Raw genomic sequence first — 25,148 nt, 5'->3', positions numbered from 1 at the left:
GAGGCAGGAGCCTATGGGCAGGGATTACAGGCAAGATACAGGTTGGTGTATTGTAGGAGGTGGGGGCTCTGCTCTACTATATGCCCAACTCTACAGGGCAGCAATGGCACCTTCCTCCTATCCACGAGGGGCCCCGATGCCGAAGCCTTCAGTGTCTCCCCCGAGCGGGCGGCGGGCTCAGTGGATGTGCAGGTGCTTGTGAGAGCTCCCGCACTGGTGGACTACGAGAGGCAGACAGTGATGCTGGTGCAGGTGAGGGGTGCTCTGGGGTGCCGGGGAGTGCGGTCCACGGGTGCTCTGGTCCCAATGCTGCTGCTGTTCCCTTGTCTTCAGGTCGTGGCCACTGATTCAGTCAGTGGGAACTCCTCCATTGCCCTGGTGACCATCCACATTAGGGATGTTAATGACCACAGACCCACATTCACCCACAGCTTGTACAACCTCAGTGTCTCGGAGAACAGTCCAGACGGCACTGTGGTCACCAACAGCATCCATGTGAGTGACGGGGACCTGAGTGGGCTGGGCCAGGAGAGACATGGAGAAGGGCAGACCTGGGGACCGTGACCCTGCCATGTCTCTGTGTCACCTGATGTCATCACGTCCTAGCCAGTGTGTACACATATGCGTGGGGAGTCTATTTGTGAATCTCAGTGTGTTAGGGGTTCTCCCTTTGTGTCAAGAAGCAGGACATCCCTGTCCCCATCAGTTGCATAGCTGACAGGGAGTTACATCATTTCCAAACAGTGTCCCATTGTCTAACTCTCTGCTCACAGGCCTTCGACCCTGACACGGGTGATGGGGGCCGCATCACCTACAGCCTGCTTCCGGGGAACGGGTAAGGTCTCAGCATGGGCAGGGGGCAGGTGGATGAGCGGGACCCGGGCCCGCCTCTCTGCCTCACAGTGGGGCTATTGTAGGTGGGTAACAAATAGGATACCAGGTTACATTCTAATTTCAGATTAACGACAAATAATTTGTTTAGAATAAGTAGATTGCAAATATTGCCTGGGACATACTGAAATATTTTTCATTGCTTATCTGAAATTCAAATTTAAGTGGGCATCCTATATTTTTGTTTGCTCACTCTGGCCACCCTGTGCAGGGCAGACGTCTTTGAGGTGGATCCAGACTCAGGGACAGTGACAGTGAGGAACAGCGAGCTATTGGACCGTGAGAAGCAGGCTGTGTACTACCTCACGCTGCAGGCCACAGACGGCGGGAACATGTCGACCTCCACCACACTGCATATCATCCTGCTGGATGTCAATGACAACCCGCCTGTGGTCACCGGCTCCTACAACATCTTTGTCCAGGAGGAGGAGGGCAATGTCTTTGTGACCATCCAGGTGCGAGCCGGCCTGGACCTGGCAGGTGGAACAGGGACAAGGGACCAAGCCTAGCTCTGTAGTCATGCCAGCCCTGAGATGGAATCTGGGCTCTCCTCTGTGGTCTTGAGAAAGTTAGTCTGTCTCTCCGGGCCTCCGTCTCCTCTTTGGAAAATGAGGACAATTGTGGCCACTAGAGAATAATGAGATAATGCATTCAGAGTGCTCAGTGTAAAGCCTAGCATAGAGCAAGCCTTCAAAAACATATAGTTCTTTTTAATTTCAGCCCCCGTTTCATTCCAAAAGGGACTTGAGGTGATTTCGATTAAAAGTAAGGTAAAATGGGGGAAATAAGGAAAAAGAGAAAATAAGAATGGTATTGCTAATGGGCACAAAGGTAAAGTTAGAACCCAGAGCCACACAATTGCTAAGAGTGGGCTGAAAATTCAGTTCTGAGCTCCCTGATGGCCAATGCAAAACAGGAAATATCAGTGGCTAGGTTCACAGAGTCTATGAGATAAAAACCCACTGTTGGCTCCAAAGAAACGTCAGAGACAAGCATCTCCCCTGAGTCATCTGAAAGGGGGTCTTGTAAGAAGCGGGAAAGAAACCAGGTCCTCAGAATGACAATCATGTGGCCACAGAATGCTCTCGTATTTCTGGGGCTGTGTGGTTTCCAGGGCACATTCCCACCTCTGGTGTCTCGACTGACTTGTGAAGCAGATGCTGTAATGATCCCCATTTCACAGAAGGAGAGAACTGAGGCTCAGAGAAGTTCAGTGACTTTTGGGGGCTTGCACAGCGAGTAAGTGGCAGCCCTGGAGCCAGAGCTCAGACCTCTCTGCCCTGAAACCTGAGCCTTTTCTTCTTTTTCCTCGATAACTTCTCACTCTGCTCTGTGAGCTCCTTGGGGCAGGAGCATTTCAGACCTGCTGCTGTAACCACGGTGCCCGGCGTTAGCCCCGAGAAGCGCTTGGTGAATTAACTGGCCCAAATTCAAAGTGCTGAGGGGTGAACAGACAGGGTCAGGCTTCTGGAGCAAACATCTCTGGCTGCCTGTACAGGAGGCATTTAATAACCAAGTCCCAGTGGAGCTGAGATGAAAGAGCTGAAGGTGGGGGATGGGCAAGGAGGAAGACTTGCTTCCAAGTCAGAGTAGCCCAGCCCTGGATTCAAAGCCCCTTTGCTGGGCCCCAGGTCCTCTCAGATGAATCCACCATATTTCTGCAGGTGCCTCTCAGTTAGGGGAGGGTGCCAGAGAGTCACCCAAGGGTGTCACCCGTGCTGTGTTAAAGACAGCACAGGGGACGTAGAGGCCCCGGGCAATCACCAACCTGGCCTGGGGTCAGGCAGAGAAGAGAGGCGTAGAAGGCATTGGGGTGAGGGGAAGGCATATGCAAAGGACTGAAGGAACCTGCTGCATTCTCCATGCTGGATCACCCCGAAGGCAAACCAAGCACATGTGTTCAGGACCCTGGTGGGACAGGAACACACACACACACGTACACACACGAATTGGGTGAAGAATCAACGGGTTAAAAAAAAAAAACAACAGCACTGAAGTAGTCATTGTGGGAAAATCAGAAACTGGTTGGACTTCACACTTATTTTATACTTGTTTGTTTTTGAATTTTGTTACTTTTTTCGTTTTTTAATGTTTATTTATTTTTGAGAGAGAGACAGAGACAGAGACAGACAGCAAGTAGGGGAGGGGCAGAGAGAGGGGGAGACGCAGTATCGGAAGCAGCCCCCAGGCTCCGAGCTGTCAGCGCAGAGCCCAATGCGGGGTTTGAGCTCACCAACCGCGAGATCGTGACCTGAGCCAAAGTCGGACGCTTAACCGACTGAGCCACCCAGGCACCCCTGTTTTTGAATTTCGAATAGCTATAACATACTCCCCCATGACCCCTCTCCACTAGAATTTCAGCTCCATGAGGGAATTGCCTTGATCATGGCTCTGTGATTGTCCAGTGCCTAGAACAGGGCTGGGCACACGGTAGGTAGGCAGGAAATATTTGTGGGGCAGATGATTGACATCAGGAGCTTAAGACCTCAGAACTCTTGCAAGCTGTTGATCTGACCCTCTGACGGAAGACTGAGGCTGAGAGATTGGCCAGCGTCCCACTGGCTTTAGGCCTAATTATTGCCCTTGAGTGCCAGTGCTGGAGGGGGAGGCCAGGCTGCAGAAGGGGGGCCGGGGAGCATCTGGGAGCTGATGGTCCAATGCTGGTTATCCGCACAGGCTCATGACAACGACCAGCCAGACACCAACAACAGCCATCTGCATTTCAGCCTGCTGCCTGGCCCCTACAGCCACAACTTCTCAGTGGACCCTGATAAAGGGATCCTCAGAAACCTGGGGCCCCTGGACCGAGAGGCCATTGAGCCTGCCCTGGGGGGCCGAATTGTGCTGACCGTGCTTGTGGCTGACTGTGGTGTGCCTGTCCTCAGCACTGAAGTCAATATCACCATCAACGTGGAGGTAAGGCCTGGTTCGGCCGTAGGTGGGGTGCCAGGGTGGGCCCTGTGTTGGGGAGCTCATTGCGTACGGCCAGCACCCCACCCCTCCAACTTGAGTCACATTGCTGCCCTTTGCAGTATGGTGGGCAAGAGAGGTCTGGAACCAGGCTGCCTGGGTTAGAATTCTGGCTCCGTTGTGTGGCCTTAGGCAATCACTCAAACTCCCTGTGCCTTCACGTTCCTTATCTGTAAAATGGTGATAAAAACAACCTAAAGTGAGTTAGTGAATGGAAAGGGCTTTGAAGAGTGCCTGACCCAAGGAAGGTACTCCGTGAATACAGTCGGGTCCCCCTTATCCACGGTTTCGCTTTCCTCGGTTCCAGTGACCCGCAGTCAATAGCGTCCCCAAAGCAGATGATCCTTCTGACACATGATCAGGAGGTCAGTAGCTACCCACCGCTACATCGCTACGCCCATGTCATCCACCTCACTTCATGTCATCACATGGGCATGTCATCATCTCACAGCCTCACAGGAGGAGGGATGAGTACAGGACAAAAGGCTATTTTGAGAGAGAGAAAGAGACCACATTCGCATTATCAGTTATCACAGTATATTGTTATAATTGTTCTATTTTATTATCAGCTATTGTTCATCTCTTTCTGTGCCTGATTTATGTATTAAACCCTATCATAGGTACATACGTATAGGAAATAACACAGTACATATAGGGTCCGGTACCATCTGCCGTTAAAGGCATCCTCTGGGGCTCCTGGAACGTTTCTCCCACAGATAAGGCAGGAACTACTCACTGTATTGGCTCTAATTATCATTCACAAAGTTCTGCCTGAAACTCTCCTATCTCCTCACCACCGCTCTGGGGTAAACAGAAGGGATGAAAATCAGCATTTATGGGGTTTCCGTCACACCTGCCCCTGCAAGGTAGGGATGGTTATTACCATTTTATTGATCAAGAAACTGAGGCACAGAGGTGGCATATAGCTTGCCTAGGGTCGCAGAATCGGGTTTTGAACCCAGTCTCTCTGGTTCTAAGGCCGCCACCAGCCCACAGGGCACCTTCCTTCAGAAAAGTGTTGCAACAAATGTGCACCTCTACAATGTCCGTGATGTGTTTGGCGCCCCCTAGGGCTGTGCGATGCACAGTCCGCAACATCCCACAGAGCAGCCCTGTGTCCCACTGGGTCGGGATGCACTGCTTCCCTACAAGGATCAGAGTGAGACCTCAGGGAACATGGAGGAACAGAAGCCAAATTAGGACTTGCCAGCTTGTTCAGCTGTCCTTGGGGTGAAGTAGGTCACGAAGAAGGAAGCAAGCAGAATTGCATTAGCTGAGCAAGTAGGTCCTTTCACACCCATGAACTAGTCCTCATAACAGCCCCTAGACTGGGCACTACGACCCATCTTGCAGAATGAAAACACTGAGGCCCAGAGAAGTCAAAGTCATGCGTGAAGCCGAGGGGGAGCTGGATTTGACTCAGAGCTGTGCTCTTAGCGACCCCTGCGACTTCGGAGGCAGCTGGCCGTGTGCATTGAGCCAGCAATGCCATTCTGGGAAATCACCCCCAGAAAACACATCTAGTTAAGGGGGACATGGCTTTGTTTTCAAAGATGTCTGTTGAACCGTTATTTAAAAAAAACTGAAAGCAAAAGCAGACACTTGTGGGCCACCCCGGGGAAGGGCTGGAAAAGCCAAGGGCACCCCCCCCCCCCAACACACACCAGTGTTTGGGAAGGAAGCTCTGTGCTGTAACAACAGTGGCAGTATTTGTAGGTGTGAGTGGCCAGGGCCAGAGAAGGAAGGTGAGAACAGAAAACAGTGGGCATCTGGGGGCAGGACCAGGTCTAAGCCCTGGCAGGTACCCTGAACTCAGCTCTGCCTGAGCACAGGAGCGAGTGTCCTGGGGTTGGCTGAGGGCAGGAGGGACGGGAGAAAAGACGTGACAAGGGAAAGCTTGGGCTGCAGGGCCTTTGTGGAAACAGTGGCATTGGTGCCAACACAATAAATCCAAGAGATGGGGAGTCGAGCTGGGCCAGCAGGGACACTGATGGGGGTACTCAACCACCCTTCTGGAAGGCAGGGTCTACGGTGGCTCTGAGCTGTGGTCAGAGAAACAAGAAGGAGGTGGGGCTCCCTGAAATCGTAGAATTAGCTTCAGAGGTCCCGCGACCGGTCTGTGAGCCCCAGGTGTGCGCTCTGGGCTAGCTCCGTCCTCTCAAAGGCCCTTTTCTCATCTGCAAAGCGGACGGTGATCTCTGAGGAGATGCTGACAGCCTCTGTGCCTTGGGTCAGAGGAAGCACCGATTTCTCAGATGGGCTCGGGGGAGGCCGAACTGTGGGTGCTCTTGAGGTCCCTGGGCTCAGAACTACCTCTGCCCACAGGACATCAATGACAATCTTCCCGTCTTCAACCAGTCCATCTATTCCTTCTCGGTGAAGGAGAGGGACCCAGGTAAGTCCTTCCTGGGTCAGGCCAGGCACTGGGGCTGGGGCCCAGTGAGGCATCTGGTCCCCCCAGGGTGCAGTTGAGGGAGGTGAGAGCAGATGAAGCCGCCAATGCCTGGGCCAGGGGTCCCTGTGAACTCTGCCCTCACCCACAGGAGAGCTGGTGGGCGTGCTGAAGGCCTGGGATGCGGATCAGACGGAAGCCAACAACCGCATCAGCTTCAGTCTTTCAGGGAGTGGTGCCAACAACTTCGTGCTCCAAGGCTCGGTGCTGGAGGCTGGGTGGGCTGAGGGTCGCCTCCGGCTGCCCTCAGATGTGAGTCTGGACTATGAGACACAGCCCTTCTTCAATCTGACAGTAAGTGCTGAGAACCCAGACCCCCACGGGAGAGAGGCCACAGCAGAAATCCTTGTGGCTGTGGAGGATGTGAATGATGAACCGCCCACTCTGGACTCAGCCTCACTCCGGGGCGTCCGTGTGGCTGAGAATGGCTCGCAGCGTGGCCTGGTGGCTGAGGTGGTTGCTCGCGATGTGGATACCATGGCCCAGCTGGAGATACAGCTTGTGAACGTCATCTGCACCAAGGCCGGGGTCAACGTGGGCAGCCTGTGCCATGGCTGGTTCTCTGTGTCGGCCAATGGCTCTGTGTTCATCAATCAGAGTGAGGCCATTGACTATGAGACCTGTGACCTGGTCACGCTAGTCGTGCGGGCCTGTGACCTCACAACGGACCTCCGCTTCCAGGCCTACAGTGACAATGGTGAGGTGGCCTGGCAGGCTGCGGCATAGCAGCCATGGGCTGGGACCTAAAAGGTCAGGGTTCGAATTCTGGCTCCAGCCCTTATCAGCTGTGTCACTGGGAAAGTTGTGACACCTCCTTAGGCCTCAGTTTACCCATCTGTCAAGTGGACTTGGGTAGTAGGTTGGCTGTACAGATTAAAAGAAAACACGCGTGTAAAATAATAATGCTATTATTCTGTGAGGCAGTGTAAAGGAAGGAACACGCTTCAGAGTGCTCGTATCCTGCCTTTGATTATGATAGCAATGATAACCACATAAGAGCTAGCATATTTTGAGAATTTGCTATAGCCAAGAGCTATGCCAAGCACCTTATAAGCATTTCCTTATGTTATTCCCACACAACCCGTGGGGTAGGTGATCCCTATCTAATTTTATAGATGAGGAAACTGAGGCACTCAGCGGCCAGTTCAATAACCTAGCTTACACAGCTAGCAAGTGTCAGGACAATGTTGGGGTCAGGTGGGACATATCCAGGCTGGGCTCAATCCTGGCCTGACGCTCTTGCTGGATGACCTTGGACAACTTGCTTACCTTCTCTGAAGTATGGGGAGGATACACCCTGCCACAAAGGCCAGAGGAGACTGAGTGGACACCTCAGGTCAAAAGCAGGGGAGGGGGCTGAGAATGGGAGATGCATGGAGGGAGGCAGCTGGGAGTGTGCCTGAGGCCCAGGCTTTCTGGGTCAGGCCTTTGCCTAGAGACCAGAACGAGCCAACCTTGTTCCTCTAGGAAGCCTCGCCATCACCATCGAGGACACGAATGATAATAAACCCTATTTTCTGCCTGACAATAAGACTTTTGGTAAGCAGTCAGCCTTTCCCTCCATACTCTGCTAGAATTACCTTTAGGTAGCTCCCATAGACCCTCCTCAGGCCCCAAGTGGACCCTTAGAAAGAAAGAAAGGTCCCCAATCCTGCCTCTTTCCCAGGATTTCAAAAGGAGGGGGGATCTGAGTTTTTATCCCAGGTCTGCCCCAACTCATATCTGACCCTGGGCCAGTCCCTCCCTCCCTCTCTGGGCCTCAGTTTCCTCATTATCTGCACACTGGGAGGTGGATGAGCTGCTAACTAACGGCTCAGAGGCCATTGTAATGGGGGTTTCTGGTGACAATGAGTTCTGAGCTGGGCTTGTGGTCAGCACCTCAGACAAGTGGGCACGGGCCCCGACTCCACTGACCCTTTCTTGTCCACGTTTGTAGTTATCATCCCAGAACTTGTGGTGCCCAACCAGCAGGTGGCTTCTGTCCAGGTAAGTCCTTGGCTCCCGCCTTTGTCCATCACGTTAGCCCCAGGAGACACAGGACCAAGGCCTTCAGGCCTTTCAGCTGCCCCTAAAATGTTTTAACACTAGAGAGGAAATTTATTGGCTCCAACACATGAAGAGAAAACCCCAGGATGGAAACAAACACATGCCTGATTGATATGATTCAACTCCATTAATTGTTATTTAGTTTTTATAAAAATTTTCATGACCATAAAAACCATTTGCAGGCCAGATTTTTTTCACTACGCCAGAATTCTTGAGCAATACGGAGAAATCATAGCAACTGTAAATTAAATGAGCTCCTTGGAGATAAGTAATTTTCAGAGTAAAATTATAAACATACTTTCAGCATTTTTATGGTGTTGGATGTGGGTGTGTTTGTTAGAGGGTGCCGGCCACGCCTCACAGAAGGCTGAGACCTCCCACACAGCCCTGGGGACCAGGCCTGCTCGGGCCTCTTACCGACCCGGGGAGCTGCCTGCCTTTCTGGAGCTCAGTTTCCTTCCTGGGCAAGAAGCTGGAAGTTCCCAGCAGTAGTCTTGGGGTTAACAGATGAGTGGTATGCCTGTGCCAGTCCCTGGGCTGTGGAAAGCGCATGGGTGTTGGAGATGGCTGGGCCTGACCTTCCCTACTTCGAGCTGGGCCTTCAGCAGCACAGCGTCTCTCTCAGAGCTCTGGTTTCTTCTCACAAAATGGGGATAGTAATTCTCCCTCTCCAGGTTCTTTCAAGCCTTAAAGAGTCTTCAAATCTTCAGCCGGTTGCAGTCCAATGTCATGAGTCTGGCCATAACTTTGACCCGTTTTCTTTAAATTGGCTCTTTTTTGAAACATAAACACCAGTTTTGGCTTCGTTCTGAACAGTAGGCTCATGGTCTGTATGTTGGTATATTTTTCTCTAAAGGCAGTAGAATGAATAAGAATGTTTGTGCCCTCACCTCCGCTTTCATGGCCTACTAGGGGAATTTGTATCAATGTCGGTAAATACTGAAATGAGGGATCTAAGGGAAGGTGCCTGGCACACAGTAGCTACTCAGGAAATGTGAGTATCCTTGTGCTTGTGTGTGTGTGTGTGTGTGTGTGTGGCAGTGGGTGAGGGGAAGCAAGGCAGGATTTCCATATGGGAAGGGCTTTGGGCAGTGACTTGATGAGTTAGGGGGCCAGAAGCAGGGACTTGTCCAAACCTGGATTTGCAGAGCAAGAACATTGCCTAAAATGTTTGCTTAGTTGAGGTGGCCTGGAGAAGGCTGATGGAGATAATGGGACCAGTCTCCCAGGCCATCTTAGCTGCTGAGTCCTGCTGGGGGTGGAGGGGTGCCTAGCCTGGCTCCCAGGTGCCATCCACTCTTTCTCCCAGGCCAAAGACGATGACTCAGGGAACAACGGGGCCATCCTGTTCTCCATCTTCCAAGTGGATTTCATCGCCAAGGATGGGACCACGACCCCTTTCCAGGGCTTCTTCCGGGTCGCCACCTCATTGGAGGCCAATGTGTTCATTGGCAACATTGAGTAACTGTGGGCAGCCCCTGGATGGGGGGGGGGACCCAAGGGAGGGCTTCAAGACAGTGAGTTCCTCATCCTAGCAGGTACATAAGTAGGTTCCAGAGGACTTCAGTTGGGTCCCAAGACCAAGCTGTGCTCTTCCATCTCCAATAGGCTGGTGACCAACCTCGATTCCACCCTCCAAGGCACCTACCAAGTGACAGTCAAGGCCCGGGACAGACCTTCTGTGGGTCCTGCTCAGGAAGCCATTATCACCCTGAATGTGAGTGTTTGGCCCTGCCTCTAGTACCCTCTGCCTGCTCCCAGATCCCTCGTGCCTCATCTTCACCATGCCTTCCTCCTGTAGCTCTTCACTGTGGACCAAAGTTACCGTGTAAGGTTGCAGTTCTCCATGAACAAGGAGGAGGTGGGCGCCAACATGGAAGAGATTACAGCGTAGGTCTGGGGCATCCAGAGGGGCCTGTGGGGAAGAACAGGGCCTGGGAGTCTGATCCCTGACAGGACCTGGATGGAATGTATGTCGATTCTGTCCCTGACCTACCCCTGATTTTGTCTCTGTCTTTGATCCAGTACTTGTACCTGCAGTTCCTTTCTCAATGCTCCTAGAAGCCTAGGGTTGGCTGGGTAGAGAGAGGCCTAAATAGGGCCACCATGTACAGTTGTGAAGGCTGTGCACTGCACAAGGGCATTCTGCTTGCTAAGTCATAAACCCAGCCCCAAAGGAAGGGGCTGCCTTGCCTGATTTGCAGAGGTGTTACCTGCTTAGCCAGTGAAGCTGTCCAGAGAGGGTGCCCCTTTCTAATTAACACAATTCCTAATTCCACTGGCCACAGGCTGTACTAGGGCCCCTACCCCATGCCTCTGTGACATCTTCCCCCTTTGCAGGGCCCTCATTCAGGCCACCAGGACTACTGTCTACGTTGTGAGCATTCAGGACATAGAATCCATGACTCGGTGAGTGCCCACAGTCCCAGTGGTTGGAGGACAAGAAGCAGCAGTATGAGGGACCTGCTGGGTGGTTCTGGGTTGGTCACTTTTCATCCCTGCCCCATTCCAGGGCCCGGGGCCGTTCCTACCTCGATGCCTATTTTGTCTTCTCGAATGGGTCTGCCCTGACACTTGATGAGCTGAGTGTGTGAGTGGGGCTGCCCTTGGGGTGGGCAGGAGGGTGAGCAGGAAGCCTGGGGGATGCCAATGTCCCTCGGGCCTGAGTGGGGCTCTGTGGCCAGGATGATCCGGAATGACCAGGACTCCCTGACGCGGCTGCTGCAGCTGGGGCTGGTGGTGCTGGTGAGTTTCAGCATGGTGGAGGTAATGGGGGCATTGGGAGGGGGAATGTCAACCCACAACCTCCCTCATGCTTCTTCTCCAGGGCTCCCAGGAGAGCCAGGAGTCAGACCTGCCAAAGCTGCTCAGCAGTGTCATCATAGGATTGGGAGTGGCTTTGCTGCTGGTCATCGTGATCATGACTGTGGCCCTTGTGTGCACCCGGAAGAGGTATTGCTCCCATCACCCCTTCCGTCTTCAACCCCACCTTTCCCACCATCTAAGACATATGGTGGGTAGAAAGAGCTTGGGTGTAGGCATCTGGTATACCTGTATTTAATCCCCAGAGACCTGTCGTGACAACTTGGACAGCTCATCTCTCCCTCCCTGAGCCTCAGTTTCCGCATCTGCAGAATGAGCACAACACGAGATTCCTCAAAGCACACAAGGAAGCAGTGTGCATCTTGCAACCAGCAGGATGTCTGGCACATACTATCCATTTATAAATACTGCTTCTTTTTCCCTTTCCAATATATTTGGAGGCGGCAGCCACCTCTGGATTTGACTCCAGGTCTTGTCGCTGGCCAGCTGTGGCCTTTGGCAAATCATATCCTATCTCTGGCTCCTACTTGTACCCTCCGTACATAGAGCTAACACTCTCACCTGCCAGGGTTGTTGTGAAGTCACACTCGCAGGGCCTGCACTAGGCACACAGTGGGTGTGCAGGGAGAGTAGCGCCCCACCTCCTCCTGGTTCTCCACAGCTACCACCGAAAGCTTCGGGCTATGAAGGCTGCCAAAGAGGCCCGGAGGACAGCAGCAGGGGTGATGCCCTCAGCTTCTGCCATCCCTGGGACTAACATGTATACCACTGAGCGGTGAGCGGGGGTCAAAGGGTGGGTAAGAGGCCCCGTGCGGTGTCTGAGGCTCCCAACTGCTTAAACAGGCCTTCTCTCCAGGGCCAACCCTATGCTGAACCTCCCCACAAAGGATCTGAACTTCGAGTCCCTATCCTCCTCCAGTGACCTAGACCACATGAGGTGAGCAGTGGCCCGCACAGCCAGGCTGGTCGGTGGTGGTGGTGATGGAGGCAATGGTGGTTCTTGGCCACAGACAGGGAGGACTGGGGCTGCTAACAATGTGAGCCCCACCATCTCCCCCACAGCCTCAATTCCCTGGATGACAACTCTGTGGACCTGGAAAAGGACAAGCAGAAAACCAAGGCAAGATGGGGGATGAGTGGGTGCCTGGGGCTTCTGACTTGGGGTCCTTCTCTGAAGGGGCGGGGTTCAGGACAGAGCTGAAGGAGCTGCTGATGACATGGGCATGTCCCTGCGCCAGGCCCCAGGAAGCCCCACGGCTTCGGAATGGGGTCCAATCCTTGCTCTTCTGCTCATTCGCCGTGACTCTGGGTGGGCGGCTTCCTTCTAGCTCTCAGTTTTCTCATCTGTAAATGGGGATGAGAACACTAACCATGCAGGACTTTGTGAGGATGAAGTTTGAGTGGGTATAAAAAACCACCTGGCATGACACAAGTGCTAAAAAACCTGGTTCCCTCTGTTCATACCCTTTATATGAAAGCTGGCAGGGTGTAGGCTCGAATAATCAGCAGTGCCATCATTTGTTCAATAGACGAGTTGGTTCAATTAGAACCAGTCAGGGAGTGCGTGCCATAATGAACTGCAGGTGGGACCCCGGGTGGGATGTGTCCCTCTGACTGTGGCAGAAGGAGATGCCAAATTCAACCAGAGGCACCGATGGACGGGCTTTAGAGTCAAAACAACCAGTGATCCAAACCCTGCTCTGCCTCTTCCTGGCCATGCGATCCCTCTGAGCCTCAGCCATCTGTAAAGCGGGGTACGTGATCCCTCCCCCAGGGGGCTCCTGTGGGGACTTTAGGTCACGGACGGACTGTGCCCAGCACGGTGGCCTGCCTTGGGATGCAGGTGGCAGGTACTGGACAGGACTGGCTCCTCGGCCCAGGACACAGGGCCTGGTGTTATTCAGGACTGGGAAGAACACCAAAGTGCTCCTCTGTCCGTGGATTGGGGCAAAGGCCAGAACAGACCCCCTTCAGGCCCACCCCTTCACCTGAGTGTGTCTGCACCACTAGGGGCTGTCGCCACCTCTGGGACACAGCCAGGAAACTGAGGCCCTAGGAGGAACAGGCGGGACCCCTGTAAAGGAGCCACCTGTCGTGGGCTTGAAGGCCCACTCCGCTAAGGACTGAGGAAATCACCCCATCTTGCCTCTGCCTTCACACCTTCCCTCCTTCTCCCCACAGAAGGAGCCCCTACACAGTCCAGTGGAGCTAGATACGGAACCCCTGGGGGCAGTGCTGTCAGGAAGGAAGGTGGACACAGATGGACAGCAGGAGCTCTCCTTCACCAATGCTGGCCTGGACACCACAGACCTGTGATGTCGCTGCCACAGGACCCAGGCTGCAGAACCCCACATGGCCCCCGCTCTTCCGTTGCACCTTGGAAGAGGTCTTGTCACCCCCAAATGACACCTACCCCTCCCTGAACACAACAATATATCTTGCTGCTCTGCCCCTCTTCTGCCTGTAGCCAATCACAGCTGACAACAGTTGGGGGAAATTTTTATTACCAATGTATATTGTGACAGTTTGTAGCCAAAAACTGTGGCTGGAGGGGTGGGGGGAAACGGGTATTGAGTGATCACAAGGGACTCGTGGGGCTCACAGCACAGGGGGGACGAGGGGTGGGAGAGGGCAGCCTTGAGAGGACAACTGGGGTTGTAGAATGAGCTCTCCGTCCTGCCCCCAATACCCAAGACCAGCTGTCAGGCTGCCTGGGACCCAAGACCTTCCACGAGCTTCTGTCTGTGATTCCCAGACCTGTCTGAGAGCCTCTGACCTTTCTGAGACTCTTAGAACTGTGCCCCCCCAGGGGCACCCCTGCAGCTGCCTTCCCCCTGTCAGGAATTGTGAACAAGTGTCCAGTGAGGGTGGAGATAGGGCTGGGGATGGGGCCAGGTGAGAGGGAGACAGGAATTGGGGATGACTACCAGCATGCAAGACATGCCCGGGGCCATGGGGGCCAGCCCACTGCATGGACACACACTCACGCTCTTCCAGGGGCCTCACATTTGGAGCCTTGCACACTCAGGGATCTCACACACCAATCCTTGCACACTTGGAGCTTTTGTACAGTCTCTCCTGTTCTGGGGACCGGGCGGCCACTGATGACTTCAGCCTACCAATCTGGACATCTCAGGAGCCTGCCTCAGCTCTCAGGGCTGGGCCTGCTGAGCAGGGCCCCGAGGTCACCCAGCGTGACCCGGAGGGAGTGGAGCTGAGAGCTGTAAGGGGACAGGAGGGTGGGTGTCAGGGCTGGGTTCGTGGTTCTCATGACCACGAGGGGGCTGGGTAGCGAGGGTTCATTTGTGTGGCTGGCGGGGGAGGAGGCTGGAAAGAAAAGGATGAGAAGGCCCTAGAGGCTGCCCACCCCTCGTGGGCCTCCCGCCCGTCTAAGGGATCCCTTCTAGGAGCTTGGGGTCAAGAAGGGAACCTGAAAAGGTTGGAAACCCGGGCGTACGAAAGGGGAGGAGATCACTCGGCCGTGGGTCCGGCTCGGGAGCAGCACCGCGGGCGGCGCACACTCTGCAGCAGCGCGCGGAAGAGGCCAGGCGGGCGCTTGGCGGGACCCTCTGGGGGCGCGGCGCGCACGGAGCCCGCACGGCCGGGGCCCGGACGGGCGGCGGGTGGCGGTGCGGGCGCCCCTTGGCGGCCGTGCTCCTCGATCTGTCGCTCCAGATGCTTCTGGATGGCCATGCCCAGCACCTCCACCTCCATGGAGGCGCCGTACACCTCCCACGTCATGCCCTTTTCGTCCCAGCTCACGTCGCGCACGGGCTCGGCCGCCTCCTGGGGCGCCACGGCGGCTGCCAGTGCGGAGCCGGGCCGCACCCGCACTTCGGGGAAGGCGGGCGGCGCGGCGGGCGGCGCGGCTGCCTGCGGCGTCATGGGCCCGGTGGCCACCGAGCGCGTCTCGGCGGCGCCCAGCGACACCTGCAGACCCGCGTCCCGGCGCGAGGGCGGCCTGGGCGCGGGGCTGGGCGCGCGAGGCGCCGCCTGGAAGCTGAAGGCCGGGCCGCCCGCGCCGTCCTGCGGAGACATGGGGCTCACGGCCACCGACACGCAGGCCTGTGCGCCCGCCTGCGTGCCCGCGTCCTCGCGCGGCGGCGGGGCGCTGGCATCCCACGACGGCGCCTTAGTGAAGTTGTCGCGAGTCCGTGGCCCCATCGGGGGCCCTGCGGCCTCTGGGCCGGGGCTTCTCTCGGTCCCGGCGACCGTCGGGTCTTTCTGGCCTGGGCTGGAGACCGCTGTGCTGGGCGCTGGCCCTGGCTCCAGGAGGCCTCCGCCGCTACCGGCACCCGCGGGAGAAGCGCCTGGGCCGCAGGGTTTGCCATCTGACTGCCTGGAAGAGGAGGCCTCCGCCTTCTCCAGAGGCAGGGAGCCCAACTTCCCGGAGGATGAGGGCTCTGCTTTGCTTGGAGCGTTGGCCTTCCCCAGGACCGCAGGCTCCACTTTCCCAGAGGCAATAGGGTCTGCTTTTCCTGAGGATTCTGGCTCCCCTTTCTCCAAAGCCAGTGGCTTTTCCTTCTCCAGAGATGCAGCCTCTGCTTTTTCCACAGGGCCCTCCTGCCCAAGGGGCTTTGTTTCTGCTTTGCCCTCAGACTTGGGTTCTGGCTTCCCCGAGGCCCGGGGATCCACCTTTACAGAGTTCATAGGATTCCCCTTTTCTGGAGGCACAGGATCCACCTTTTCCTCTGGCACAGTTTCTGCTTTTCCCAAGGATGCCAGGACAGTTTTTTCTAGAGTCATGGGGTCCACTTTTCCTGAAGACACAGAGTCCAGTTCCCCAGGGGGAATAGTTTCTGCCTTCCCTCTGTTCACAGTGTCTGCCTTGCCCAAGGCCAGGGGATCAGCCTTCCCTGAGGCTGTGGGACCCACCATTCCAGAGGCCATAGGACCTGCCTTCTCTGAGGACAGTGGATCTGCTTCCCCCCCAGTCACTGCCTCGCCTTTTACAGAGGATGAGAGTCCTGCTGTCCCCACGAATTTGGGAGTCTCTGGACCTGAGGGCACTGGGTCTATTCTTCCTTTCGATTCAGGGTTCACTTTTCCAGAAGATGCTGTTTTTGTATTTCCCAGAGAAATGGGGTCCACCTTTGCGGAGGATACTGGGTCCTCCTTTTGTGATGATACGGTCTCTGTCTTTCCCATGGACATTGGCTCTTCCTGCCTGGGAGACAAGGGCTCTGGCTTTCCTGAGGACACAGGCTCCACCTTCCCCAAAGAAACTGGTCCCACCCTGCCTGAAGACACAGGATCCATATTTTTCAAAGATGTGGGTTCCATCTTTCCTGAAAATACAGGACCCATCTGCCCAGCAGACATAGTTTTTATCACTCTCGTCGACATGGAATCTTCCTTTCCTGAGGAGGCAGGATCCACCTTCCCCAGGAACTGAGGGTCCTCTTTTGTGGGGGACACAATTTCTGTATTTCCCATAGATGCAGGATCTGTCATCCCCAAGCGAGTAGGATCCATCCTTCCTGAGGACCCCAGAGCTACTATTCCAGGGGATACAGGCTCAGTTTTGCCTGATGACCCTGGAGTCAGTGTTCCCAAAGACCCAGGATCTGTCTTTTCTGAAGATGCAGCATCTGCGTTTAGCAAGGACACAGGATCCATCTTTTTTGAGGGCCCAGGATCTTTCTTTCTCAAGGACACAAGATCTGCCTTTCTCACAGATGCAGAAGCCACCTCTCTTGAGGCCACAGGAAGCTCTTTTCCTGAATACCTGGGCTCCTCCTTTCTTGGGAACTCAGGATCCACTTTGGTAGCAGATACAGGATCCTCCTTCCCTGGGGACACTGTATCCACCTTGTCAGAACACACAAGATCTACCTTTCCCAAGGATCCAGGATCCTCCTTTCTTGGGGTCACAGGGTCCATCCTTCTAGGAGCCACAGGATCCCCTTTTCCCAAGACTGCAGGCTCTGTTTTTACTATAAACATGGATTCTGCCTTTCTCAAGGGCCCAGCATCTTCCTCTCCCATGGAAGTGGAATCTGCCTGCTTTGAAGACTTGGATTCCATCTTCTCTAAAAACACAGGATTTCTATTCTCCAAGGATGAGAGATCAGTGTTCACTGAGGACACAGGGTCTGGCTTCCCAGAGAAGGTGGTTTCTTGTGTCCCTGAGATCAAGGCTCCATGTGCCCCCAATGTCTCCTTGGTGGCTGCCTCTTGGGGAGGGATGCAGGTCAGGGAGGGGCAGGCCAAGCTCCTGCCAGGGCCCTCAGAACAGGAGGCCCCTTCCCCAGCCCCAATGGGGCTGCTGTGTCTAGAGTCCATGCCTGGGCTTTGGGTAGGGGTGTGCCTCAGGAGTGCAGGGCTGGCCTTTTGCTGGGAGGGGCAGGAGTCCCTCATGGCTGGGTTCCCAGCCCCCAGGCTCCCATCCTGTGGGCAGCAGAGGGCTGTGGGCTGAGGTGCTGGGGGGCTGGAGTTCTTTCAAAGAAGCTGGAGCCAGGCTGGGTCTTCAGCACTGCCCAACTGCCCTCGTGACCATACCTGTGCCCCAGGCTGCTATCTGGTTCTGAAACACAGAGAAAACAGACTCAGACTCAGGACGACCTAGTGGGGAGGAGTCTCTATATTCTCCTTGCCACCTGTCTTCTAGCAGCTGGGCCTCCTCTGGGTTCTCTGCCCCCATCTGGTCCACTCCTGTCCCACCATATCACTCCCCTGCTTCTCTGCTCCCAGTGGCCCTCTGGATAAAGGTCAGACTTCTCAAAATGGCATTCAAGGCCCTTCGCAACTAACTTTTCAGCTTATGTACCATCACCCATGCAGCATGCACCCTTCATCTACCTCGTCAGCCCACCCCGTGCAGCATGCTACCTAGAAGTTACGCTTTTGTCTTCCAGACCATGAGTCACAAACTCTGATGCCATAGGGGCCAGGCAGGTAATTTAAGTGAGGGGAGCAGGCTGGATAGAAAACAATAGGAAATGGTGGGGAAAGGGACAAACCAGAGAGTGCATGCCCTGTCTGAAGTGGGGGCCACTACTCCACCAGCCAAGGACTGCTTTGGAGAAGTACATCCTGGTAGTATCAGTGAGCAGCAGGAAATCCAGAAGTTTAACGTAAAATACCCTAATTCAAGGTTAAAAAAGAAAAACAACACTATGTGGGTCAAACAAAACACGTCTGTAGCCCACCAGTTTGGGTCTGTGTAGGCCCTGGGGAGACGTGAATGGTTTATCGTTGAGGGACATAGTCTGAAATGTGTGCTTTCAAAGACTGCTCTGGGGTGGAGGCTGGAGGAGAGGGGTTAGCCAATCATTCTTTAATCTCTCATCCTTCCAATTCTTCATTCGTTCCACCTGTCTTCTAGCAGCTGGGCTAGAGATTATTATTCTCTGCAATAATCTAGATGAGAGCTGGTACAGTAAAGGTCCCAGGGATAGAGAGTTGGCAGAATTGAGCAATCTTGGGGAAAACTGACAAGAGCCAGTCAGCTGTAGGAGGTGGCAGTAGGGGCGACCCTCAGGATTCTGGCCAGGGTGGGGGTGTGTGTGTGAGGCAGGAGATCTGGGGGAAAACAGAGTTGTGTTTTAGACAAGCTGAGCGTGTGGTGTCTGGGGGACATCCAGGGAGAGGATCTGGCAGGCAGCTGGATCTGTGAGCAACTCCATCCCACTACATATCAGCAGCCAGAGTGAGCAGGGCACTGGGTTCCCCCCAAACCTGCTCTGCCTGACATCTTTCCCAAAGCCACCTCACTAATGCTCGGGTCAAAAGCCCTAGAGTCACCCTTGACTTTTCTCACACACCCCACATCCCATCCATCAGCAAAACATAATGGATCTCCCTTCAGAATATATCCAGAATATCTCCTGAGCTAAACTCACACTATCTCCCACCTGGATTATCCTGGCTTTTTCCTTTGCTCCGAACAGTTCATTCTCAACACAGCAGCTGGAGGGATCTTAGCAAGATCCAAGGCAGATAGATCATCCCTCTTCTGCTCAGAACCAGGTAGTGTCTCCCCGTCCTGTGTGAAGTAAAAGTAAACTCCTTACATGTCCCTGCATCTTCTGGCCCCATCACTGATCTTGGCCTTGTCTCCTACTACTTTTTTGTTTCTTAATTTTTAAAAATTTTTATTTATTTTGAGAGGACAGAGCCAGCATGAGTGAGGGCGGGGCAGAGAAAGAAGAAGAAGAGAGAAAGAGAATTCCAAGCAAGCTTCGAGCTGCCCGCACAGACCCCGATGTGGGGCCCAAACTCACGAAACCGTGAGATCATGACCTGAGCCAAAATGAAGAGGTGGATGCTCAACCGACTGAGCCACCCAGGCGCCCCCCTACTACTTTCAATTATGCTGCTTCAGCCACACCGGCTGCCTTGCTGATCGTTGGACACCCGCTGCCTTGGGGCTTTTGCACTGGCTGTTTCCTCTGCCTGGAAGGGCTTCTCTCCCAATATCTTCACGGTCGCCTTCCTGGGACCTTCCCTGACCCATAGTCCCCAGCACTGTGGCACTCTCCATCGCCCTTGTCTTGCTCAGTTTTCTTCATAGTACCTGTCACCATCTGACATATTACATACAGTTGTTTATTACTTGTGGTTTGTCTCTCCCATTAGAATGTCAGCTCCAGGAGGATGGGAACGTTGTCATGTTTATGGATATAAGCTCAGGGTTGAGAACAATGATTGGCATAGAGTAAGCAAGTAGCTCCCTATGAATATTTGTTAAACGAAGAACTGAATGATCTTTCTAATATGTTGGTCCAACTATGCCGCTCATTGGCTCCAACCCGTCTTTGTTCTTGCTGGGAAAGTAAACTGGTTGTAATCTTTTTGGAAAGATATTTGTCAATTCCCATCAAAGTTTACAGTGCACTTGGCATTTAGGTCAGCAAGCCCACCTCCAGGCATGGTCATGAGGAAGGATCGGTGGTGCACCGAGGGTGCAAGAGAACACGGTTGGTGACGAGAAGAAAACCAAGAAGATAATTCATGAAATGTGAGACAGCCACACGGAGCCCCCACAGCTGTCAGAGTGTACGGAGTGATGAGGAAGGATGCCCAAGATAAATTAAGTGAAAAAATCCAGGGACAGCCTGGCTAGTGGGACCCCATGCATGCAGATACAAAAAGGGTCAGATACACATATATGGGTTTATTTATAAAAAGAAAATTTCTGGAAGGAAACCCATGAAATTTAGTAGCAATTGCCTCTGGGAAGTGAGACCAGGGATCCAGAGGTGGAAGAGACTCTTTTTTTCTTTTCTTTCTTTCTTTCCTTCTTTCTTTCCTTCTTTCCTTTTTCTTTTTCTTTCTTTCTTTCTTTCTTTCTTTCTTTCTTTCTTTCTTTCTTTCTTCCTCTTTCTTTCTTTCTTCCTTCCTTCCTTCCTTCCTTTGCTATGCCCCTTTGTGATTCGTGAAATTTTGGTTATGTGTGCACATATCACTCTTTTTAAAAATGGGGGATAAAAAGAAACCTTAGTGACTCCCTATTACTTTTAGGGTTGAGTCCAATTCTATAATGTGCTTCCAAGCCCCTGTGTAGTTACTAACCCACTAAGCTTTATCTTTCAGTATGCACTTCCCCACAGTGCGTACAAACACACACACACGCACCACGACCTCTCTGGGCTTATCCATGGCTTCACAGTCTCTCGCATCTCAGCCTCGGCACACCTTCTTGCCTGGCTCTCATTAAACCTTCAGGCCCCCGTTCAAACACCTCCTCCTCCAGTGAGCTTTCTTTGTCCACTAGCTTCCTTGGAGTTCCTATGGCCTCATCTTCTTCCCCTAGCCAGACACACGTTATGTGCCGTTTATACCTCTAGGTCCCTGCTTAGACCTCGAGTCCGTGAATGGGGACGCAGCTGAGACTATTCACCACTGTGTCCCCCAGACTTTGGGCTTATGGGACTTGGGTGGATGAGGGTCATCACCAAAATGGGGACCCTGGGGTACGGGCCATCTTGTAGACAACAGTGGGGCACTTGGTTTGGGGCAGCATCTGAAGTAGCCATACAAAGTCCGGAGCGGCTGGAGTGAATGGAGTGAAGTCGGAAGGGGAGCAGGAGGAAGCAGTTCCCTACTTAGCAACTCTATGAGCACAGGCATGTCCCTTCTCCTCACTGGGGACCCTGACAAGGCCTCCCCTGCTCCCACAGGGCTGTTGTGAGGATTAGAGAAGATGAGGGGCGTGCGGGGCTCTGCTCACTTTGGGGCTGGGCTGTGTACACGGAAGGCCTGTTTTTATCTACTCAGCCTGTCAGAGCCCAGCTGTGCTCCCAGGAGGGGGCAGGGGATGGGGGGGGGGGGAGGTAGCTACAGCAGGGGCACAAACTGGCAAAATCTGGCCCTCAGACCTGCTTGTTTGACCCAGAGTGCTAAGAAGAAATTTTTAAAGGAATTAACTGATCGACATTTAAAAATTGTAAGATTTCATGTGCAAAATCAGATTTCCAGATTCTCTTAGAAAACTAGAATTTGGCAATCTGAGCATGCTTCCTGCATGCCAACAGTCAGCTGGAGCCAAGCAGTGGCTGCCTTCTTGGATGGGGGTGCACTCTCCAACGAGCCACAATCTCCACCCCTCCCTATGGGGTCCTGGGCACTGAGGCTGGCTGCCCGTTACTATCGATCATTGAAGGTTTTTCTTGTAGCCAGCTTCTCATGTAGGCTATCCCCTTGGCCTCTAGCCACCTGAATTTTGACACTTGACCTAGATGCTGAGAAGGGTGGGAGATGACCTCACACACATCAAGCCTGTAGTATGTTTACTATGTGCAGGCCCCATACACCTTCCAGGCAGGTGCTGTGTTCTTATTTTCCAGAAGTGGACACTGAGAGGCAGGCATGGCCCAGAGGGTAACACACCTCTTCTGAAAGCGCCACCTGCACCCCCCCCCCCCCCAGAAGAGTTTGGCTTCTCAGTTCCCAGCTTGCTGTTTTCTGACATGCTAGAAGGTCTGGGGTAGGGACAAAGAGCCTGGTCAGGGCATTAGAAAGATGTGGCGTCAGGTGCCAGTTTGGTCACTGACTTGCTCCATGAATTTGAGTGAATATTTCCAGTCTGGGCCTCAGTCTGTGAAATGGGGGAAGGGATGTAGTTATATCTAGAATCGCTGGCCCAGCCCTGGGTTTAAGATCTGCCAAGACACCATTCTCAGAGGCTCTGCTGCTCACAGTTCTACTGGGTGCTTCCTGGCTCTTGATGGAGCCTCAGTATCCTCAAGCCACTTCTCCAAGAGGCAGCCCAGGCCTGGGGCACCCCCTCCTTATGCCCTACCCTCGCACTGGAACCCAGCTCCATCACTTTCCCCACTGTATGCTCAGCCCTGGGCCCAGCACTCTCAGGCTTATTTTGTCATCTAGACTCCACAACGATCTCATGGCAGGGGGGTGGGGGGGGCATTATCATCCCATTTCACAGATGAAGACACTGAAGTCAAAGGGAAAAAAAGACTTGACCAAGGGCACACAGCTGGTGCCGGGGGCTGTGGTTCAGAGCCTGTTGTGTCTCAACCCAAATCTTGGGTTCTTCCTGCTTGTATCAGCTAAGATTTTGGACACTGACGCTTGGCTCTTAAAGCCCCTTTCTGCTTTTTGGGGTCAGGCCAAGGGTCCTCCTGATCCCTTGGACGTGAGGAAGCATGTCCCAACAGATACACGCCCACCAAGATGAGCAGATAAGCCTGCACACTTATGTGGCCTGACTGAGGTAGAAGATTGAAATGATCCCCTAGGTGTGTGGGCCAGCTCACCTCGCATGCAGAGGAGCATGCAGACTGCTTATGGATGTCTGTGCCAGCTTAAGCCAGCCTGGAGAGGCAGGACCTGGCTCCTGCATTCTGCTCAAGAAAAGCTTGCGTGTGTATACATGCAACTTGTATGTGCAGAATGGCCTATGTCTTTATGTCTTGTGGGGGCCACTTGGACCCTGTGGGTGTACACACGTGTGGCCACATGGCCTCAGGGTCTCACTCATGGAGAGCTGGCCTGGCTGTAGGCACAGGTGCTTGGGCAGAGGAGCCCCTGTGAATTCTTCTCCCAGCCCAGAGACCTGGCCAGTCCGTTCCTTCTTCTCTATATGAAGCCAGGGCTGCCAGGCACCTGCAAACACCTCCTCCCATGGTGATGAGACCAACAAAGGCTTGCAGTACTCCAGAAGGTGTGAGTGTATGCCTGTGTGTGTGTCTGACAATCTGGGTCTGCTGCCCCTCACCCTCTCCGCCCCTTGTCTCCTAGTATCTTTGGAGCAGCAAATCTTCCTGCCTAGGGCCGTAGGGGAGTCTAGCAAAGGGTGACAGCCATACCTTTTTCCAGAAATGGACCCAGACCATCCATCCGTTCATCCACAAGAGGGCAAGAGTGGACAATCAGGGGTGCACATACTTGGGCTGAGTGAGTGCAGGGGATGGGCAGCAAGCTAAGATATGGAGAGTGTGGGAGAGGGAGTGTGTGCACAGCCTACTCCAGGGTCTAGGGGTACGTGAGGGATACCATGAGTAAATGTGAATGGGCAGAAGCAGGTCAGAGCAGGGTGGCTGTGAATGTGGTGTGATAAGCGACTATTGTTGAGTTGGGTGTTCTGTGATAGGCAATGGCCGGTGTGAATGCGTAGCTATGCCTGGGTATATACGCAAGGCTCCCACTTAGTGTACTGGATGGGTGCACAGGTGGCCGTGTGTATGAATAGGATGGAATGACCAAGGGCCATAGTGTGTGCGTGTGTGTGTGTGTGTGTGTGTGTGTGTGTGTAAGAGAGAGAGAGAGAGAGAGAGAGAAGATCGTGGCCTCACCCGGGAGTGGGATGCCCATGTATGAACGCGGTGAGTGTGTAATGGGGTGTGTGATGGTGCCCCAGAGTGTATGCCATACTGAGTGTGCGACAGCGAGTGTGCTCAGTAGTGCCGGTGGTTTCAGTGGAGCCACTCGAGCACAGAGCTCGCTCCAGGGGGCAGATGAATCAACGCGGGCGGACCCCCTTCCCCGCGGTGGCGGGAAGCGCCCCCTCCCGCACAACCCTGTGGAACAATGCGGCCGCACGCGACGAAGCCGGGCGCAGGGTCCGGGTCCTACACACAGGGAGGGTTGGCCCTCAAGGTCCCTCGAGAGCCGGGCCCCAGGCTGCGGGACCCGCCCCCGCCCCGCCCCACCCCTGCGAGGAGCCTGGAAATGGACACCCGCCGCCCCCGGCCGCGCGCGCACACACACACACACCGGCGCACGCTGGGCACACGCCTCGCACGGTGCGCGAGCCCCTCCACCCAGGTGGTTCCAGGACCCTGGACAGCGGCTCTGGGGCGGCCGCGGGCAGAGGAATGGGGTCGCTGCCGCCCGCCCATCGCGGGCAGCAGGTGCGGGCTCGGCACCTACCCTGCTGTGCCACCGCTCGTCTCCTTGGCGCGCTGTGCTCCAGCTCCAGCCGCTGCCGCTGCCGCTGCCGCCGCCGCCCGAGCGGCCTCGGCTGCCTCCGGCGGGGCTGGCGGGCGGACCCGCGGACTCCGCGCCGCCGTCCCCCGCGCCGGCTCCGCGCTCCCGCCCAGCGCCCCGCCCCGGGCATGCGCGCTGGCCGACTAGCGGTCTCCGGAGCCGGGAGGGGGCGGTGCCGGCGAGGACTCGGAGGCCGGAGAGAGGGAGGGGCGCCCTTAGCCCCTCGCTCCTCACCGAGGTTCCCGGGCTCCTGGGTTCCCCGCCCCTCTCGACCGGGTTCCCATTTCACAGACAGGGAGACTGAGGGGCGGAGCGACTGCCCATTTGCCGCGCGTATTGAGGGCGGGGCGCGCTGCTCGTCAGGTTTCACTCAATCCAGCCCCGCGAACACCCTCTACTTGTATTACCGAGGAGGAAATTGGGACTCAGAGAGGGAAAGCCATTTGTCCAAAGACACGCAGCGCCTGGAAAGGGACCCAGGTCGGCGCGATCTCCGAAATCCACCTGCGCGGAAATTTCCCGCCTCCGCCTTGGCCGCACTTCCGGCCGTCTCTCCCCGCACCGCGCCCCGCCC

General features: G+C 54.7%; 2 protein-coding genes across 3 annotated transcripts in view; one reads left to right on the top strand and one right to left on the bottom strand.

Annotated features, from left to right (window-relative positions):
* The window catches only part of CDHR2 (cadherin related family member 2), a 34,800-nt gene extending 21,167 nt beyond the window's left edge, over positions 1–13,633 (top strand). Inside the window, exons 13-32 of the mRNA XM_043595757.1 lie at positions 97–252; positions 334–495; positions 774–835; positions 1,103–1,346; positions 3,568–3,807; positions 6,187–6,256; positions 6,405–7,010; positions 7,781–7,852; positions 8,250–8,299; positions 9,669–9,820; positions 9,968–10,076; positions 10,161–10,249; positions 10,700–10,768; positions 10,872–10,949; positions 11,044–11,104; positions 11,187–11,311; positions 11,844–11,957; positions 12,039–12,119; positions 12,245–12,302; positions 13,364–13,633. Coding sequence (XP_043451692.1) covers positions 97–252; positions 334–495; positions 774–835; positions 1,103–1,346; positions 3,568–3,807; positions 6,187–6,256; positions 6,405–7,010; positions 7,781–7,852; positions 8,250–8,299; positions 9,669–9,820; positions 9,968–10,076; positions 10,161–10,249; positions 10,700–10,768; positions 10,872–10,949; positions 11,044–11,104; positions 11,187–11,311; positions 11,844–11,957; positions 12,039–12,119; positions 12,245–12,302; positions 13,364–13,498 — 2,733 coding nt within the window. The 3' untranslated portion in view covers positions 13,499–13,633. The remainder of the gene's footprint in view (positions 1–96; positions 253–333; positions 496–773; positions 836–1,102; positions 1,347–3,567; positions 3,808–6,186; positions 6,257–6,404; positions 7,011–7,780; positions 7,853–8,249; positions 8,300–9,668; positions 9,821–9,967; positions 10,077–10,160; positions 10,250–10,699; positions 10,769–10,871; positions 10,950–11,043; positions 11,105–11,186; positions 11,312–11,843; positions 11,958–12,038; positions 12,120–12,244; positions 12,303–13,363) is intronic.
* A 36-nt stretch (positions 13,634–13,669) lies between these two features.
* On the bottom strand, positions 13,670–24,681 carry GPRIN1 (G protein regulated inducer of neurite outgrowth 1). Of its 2 annotated transcripts, XM_043595896.1 has the most exons (3): positions 24,518–24,645; positions 19,039–19,169; positions 13,670–17,708 (listed from the first exon to the last, which is right to left on the bottom strand). In XM_043595896.1, exon 3 carries the CDS (start codon positions 17,540–17,542, stop codon positions 14,654–14,656), a length of 2,889 nt encoding a protein of 962 aa, XP_043451831.1. In that variant the 5' UTR covers positions 17,543–17,708; positions 19,039–19,169; positions 24,518–24,645; the 3' UTR covers positions 13,670–14,653. The 2 variants fall into 2 exon arrangements, with proteins under 2 accessions (XP_043451831.1, XP_043451899.1); XM_043595964.1 differs by lacking the exon at positions 19,039–19,169 and having other exon boundaries at positions 24,518–24,681.
* Positions 24,682–25,148: the final 467 nt, after the last annotated feature.

Source organism: Prionailurus bengalensis, chromosome A1 (genome assembly GCF_016509475.1).
Source record: "Prionailurus bengalensis isolate Pbe53 chromosome A1, Fcat_Pben_1.1_paternal_pri, whole genome shotgun sequence".
In the NCBI taxonomy this organism is placed as follows: Eukaryota; Metazoa; Chordata; class Mammalia; order Carnivora; family Felidae; genus Prionailurus; species Prionailurus bengalensis.
The sequence above is the reverse complement of the archived record's forward strand: the minus strand, read 5'-3'. Positions and strand labels throughout refer to the sequence as shown.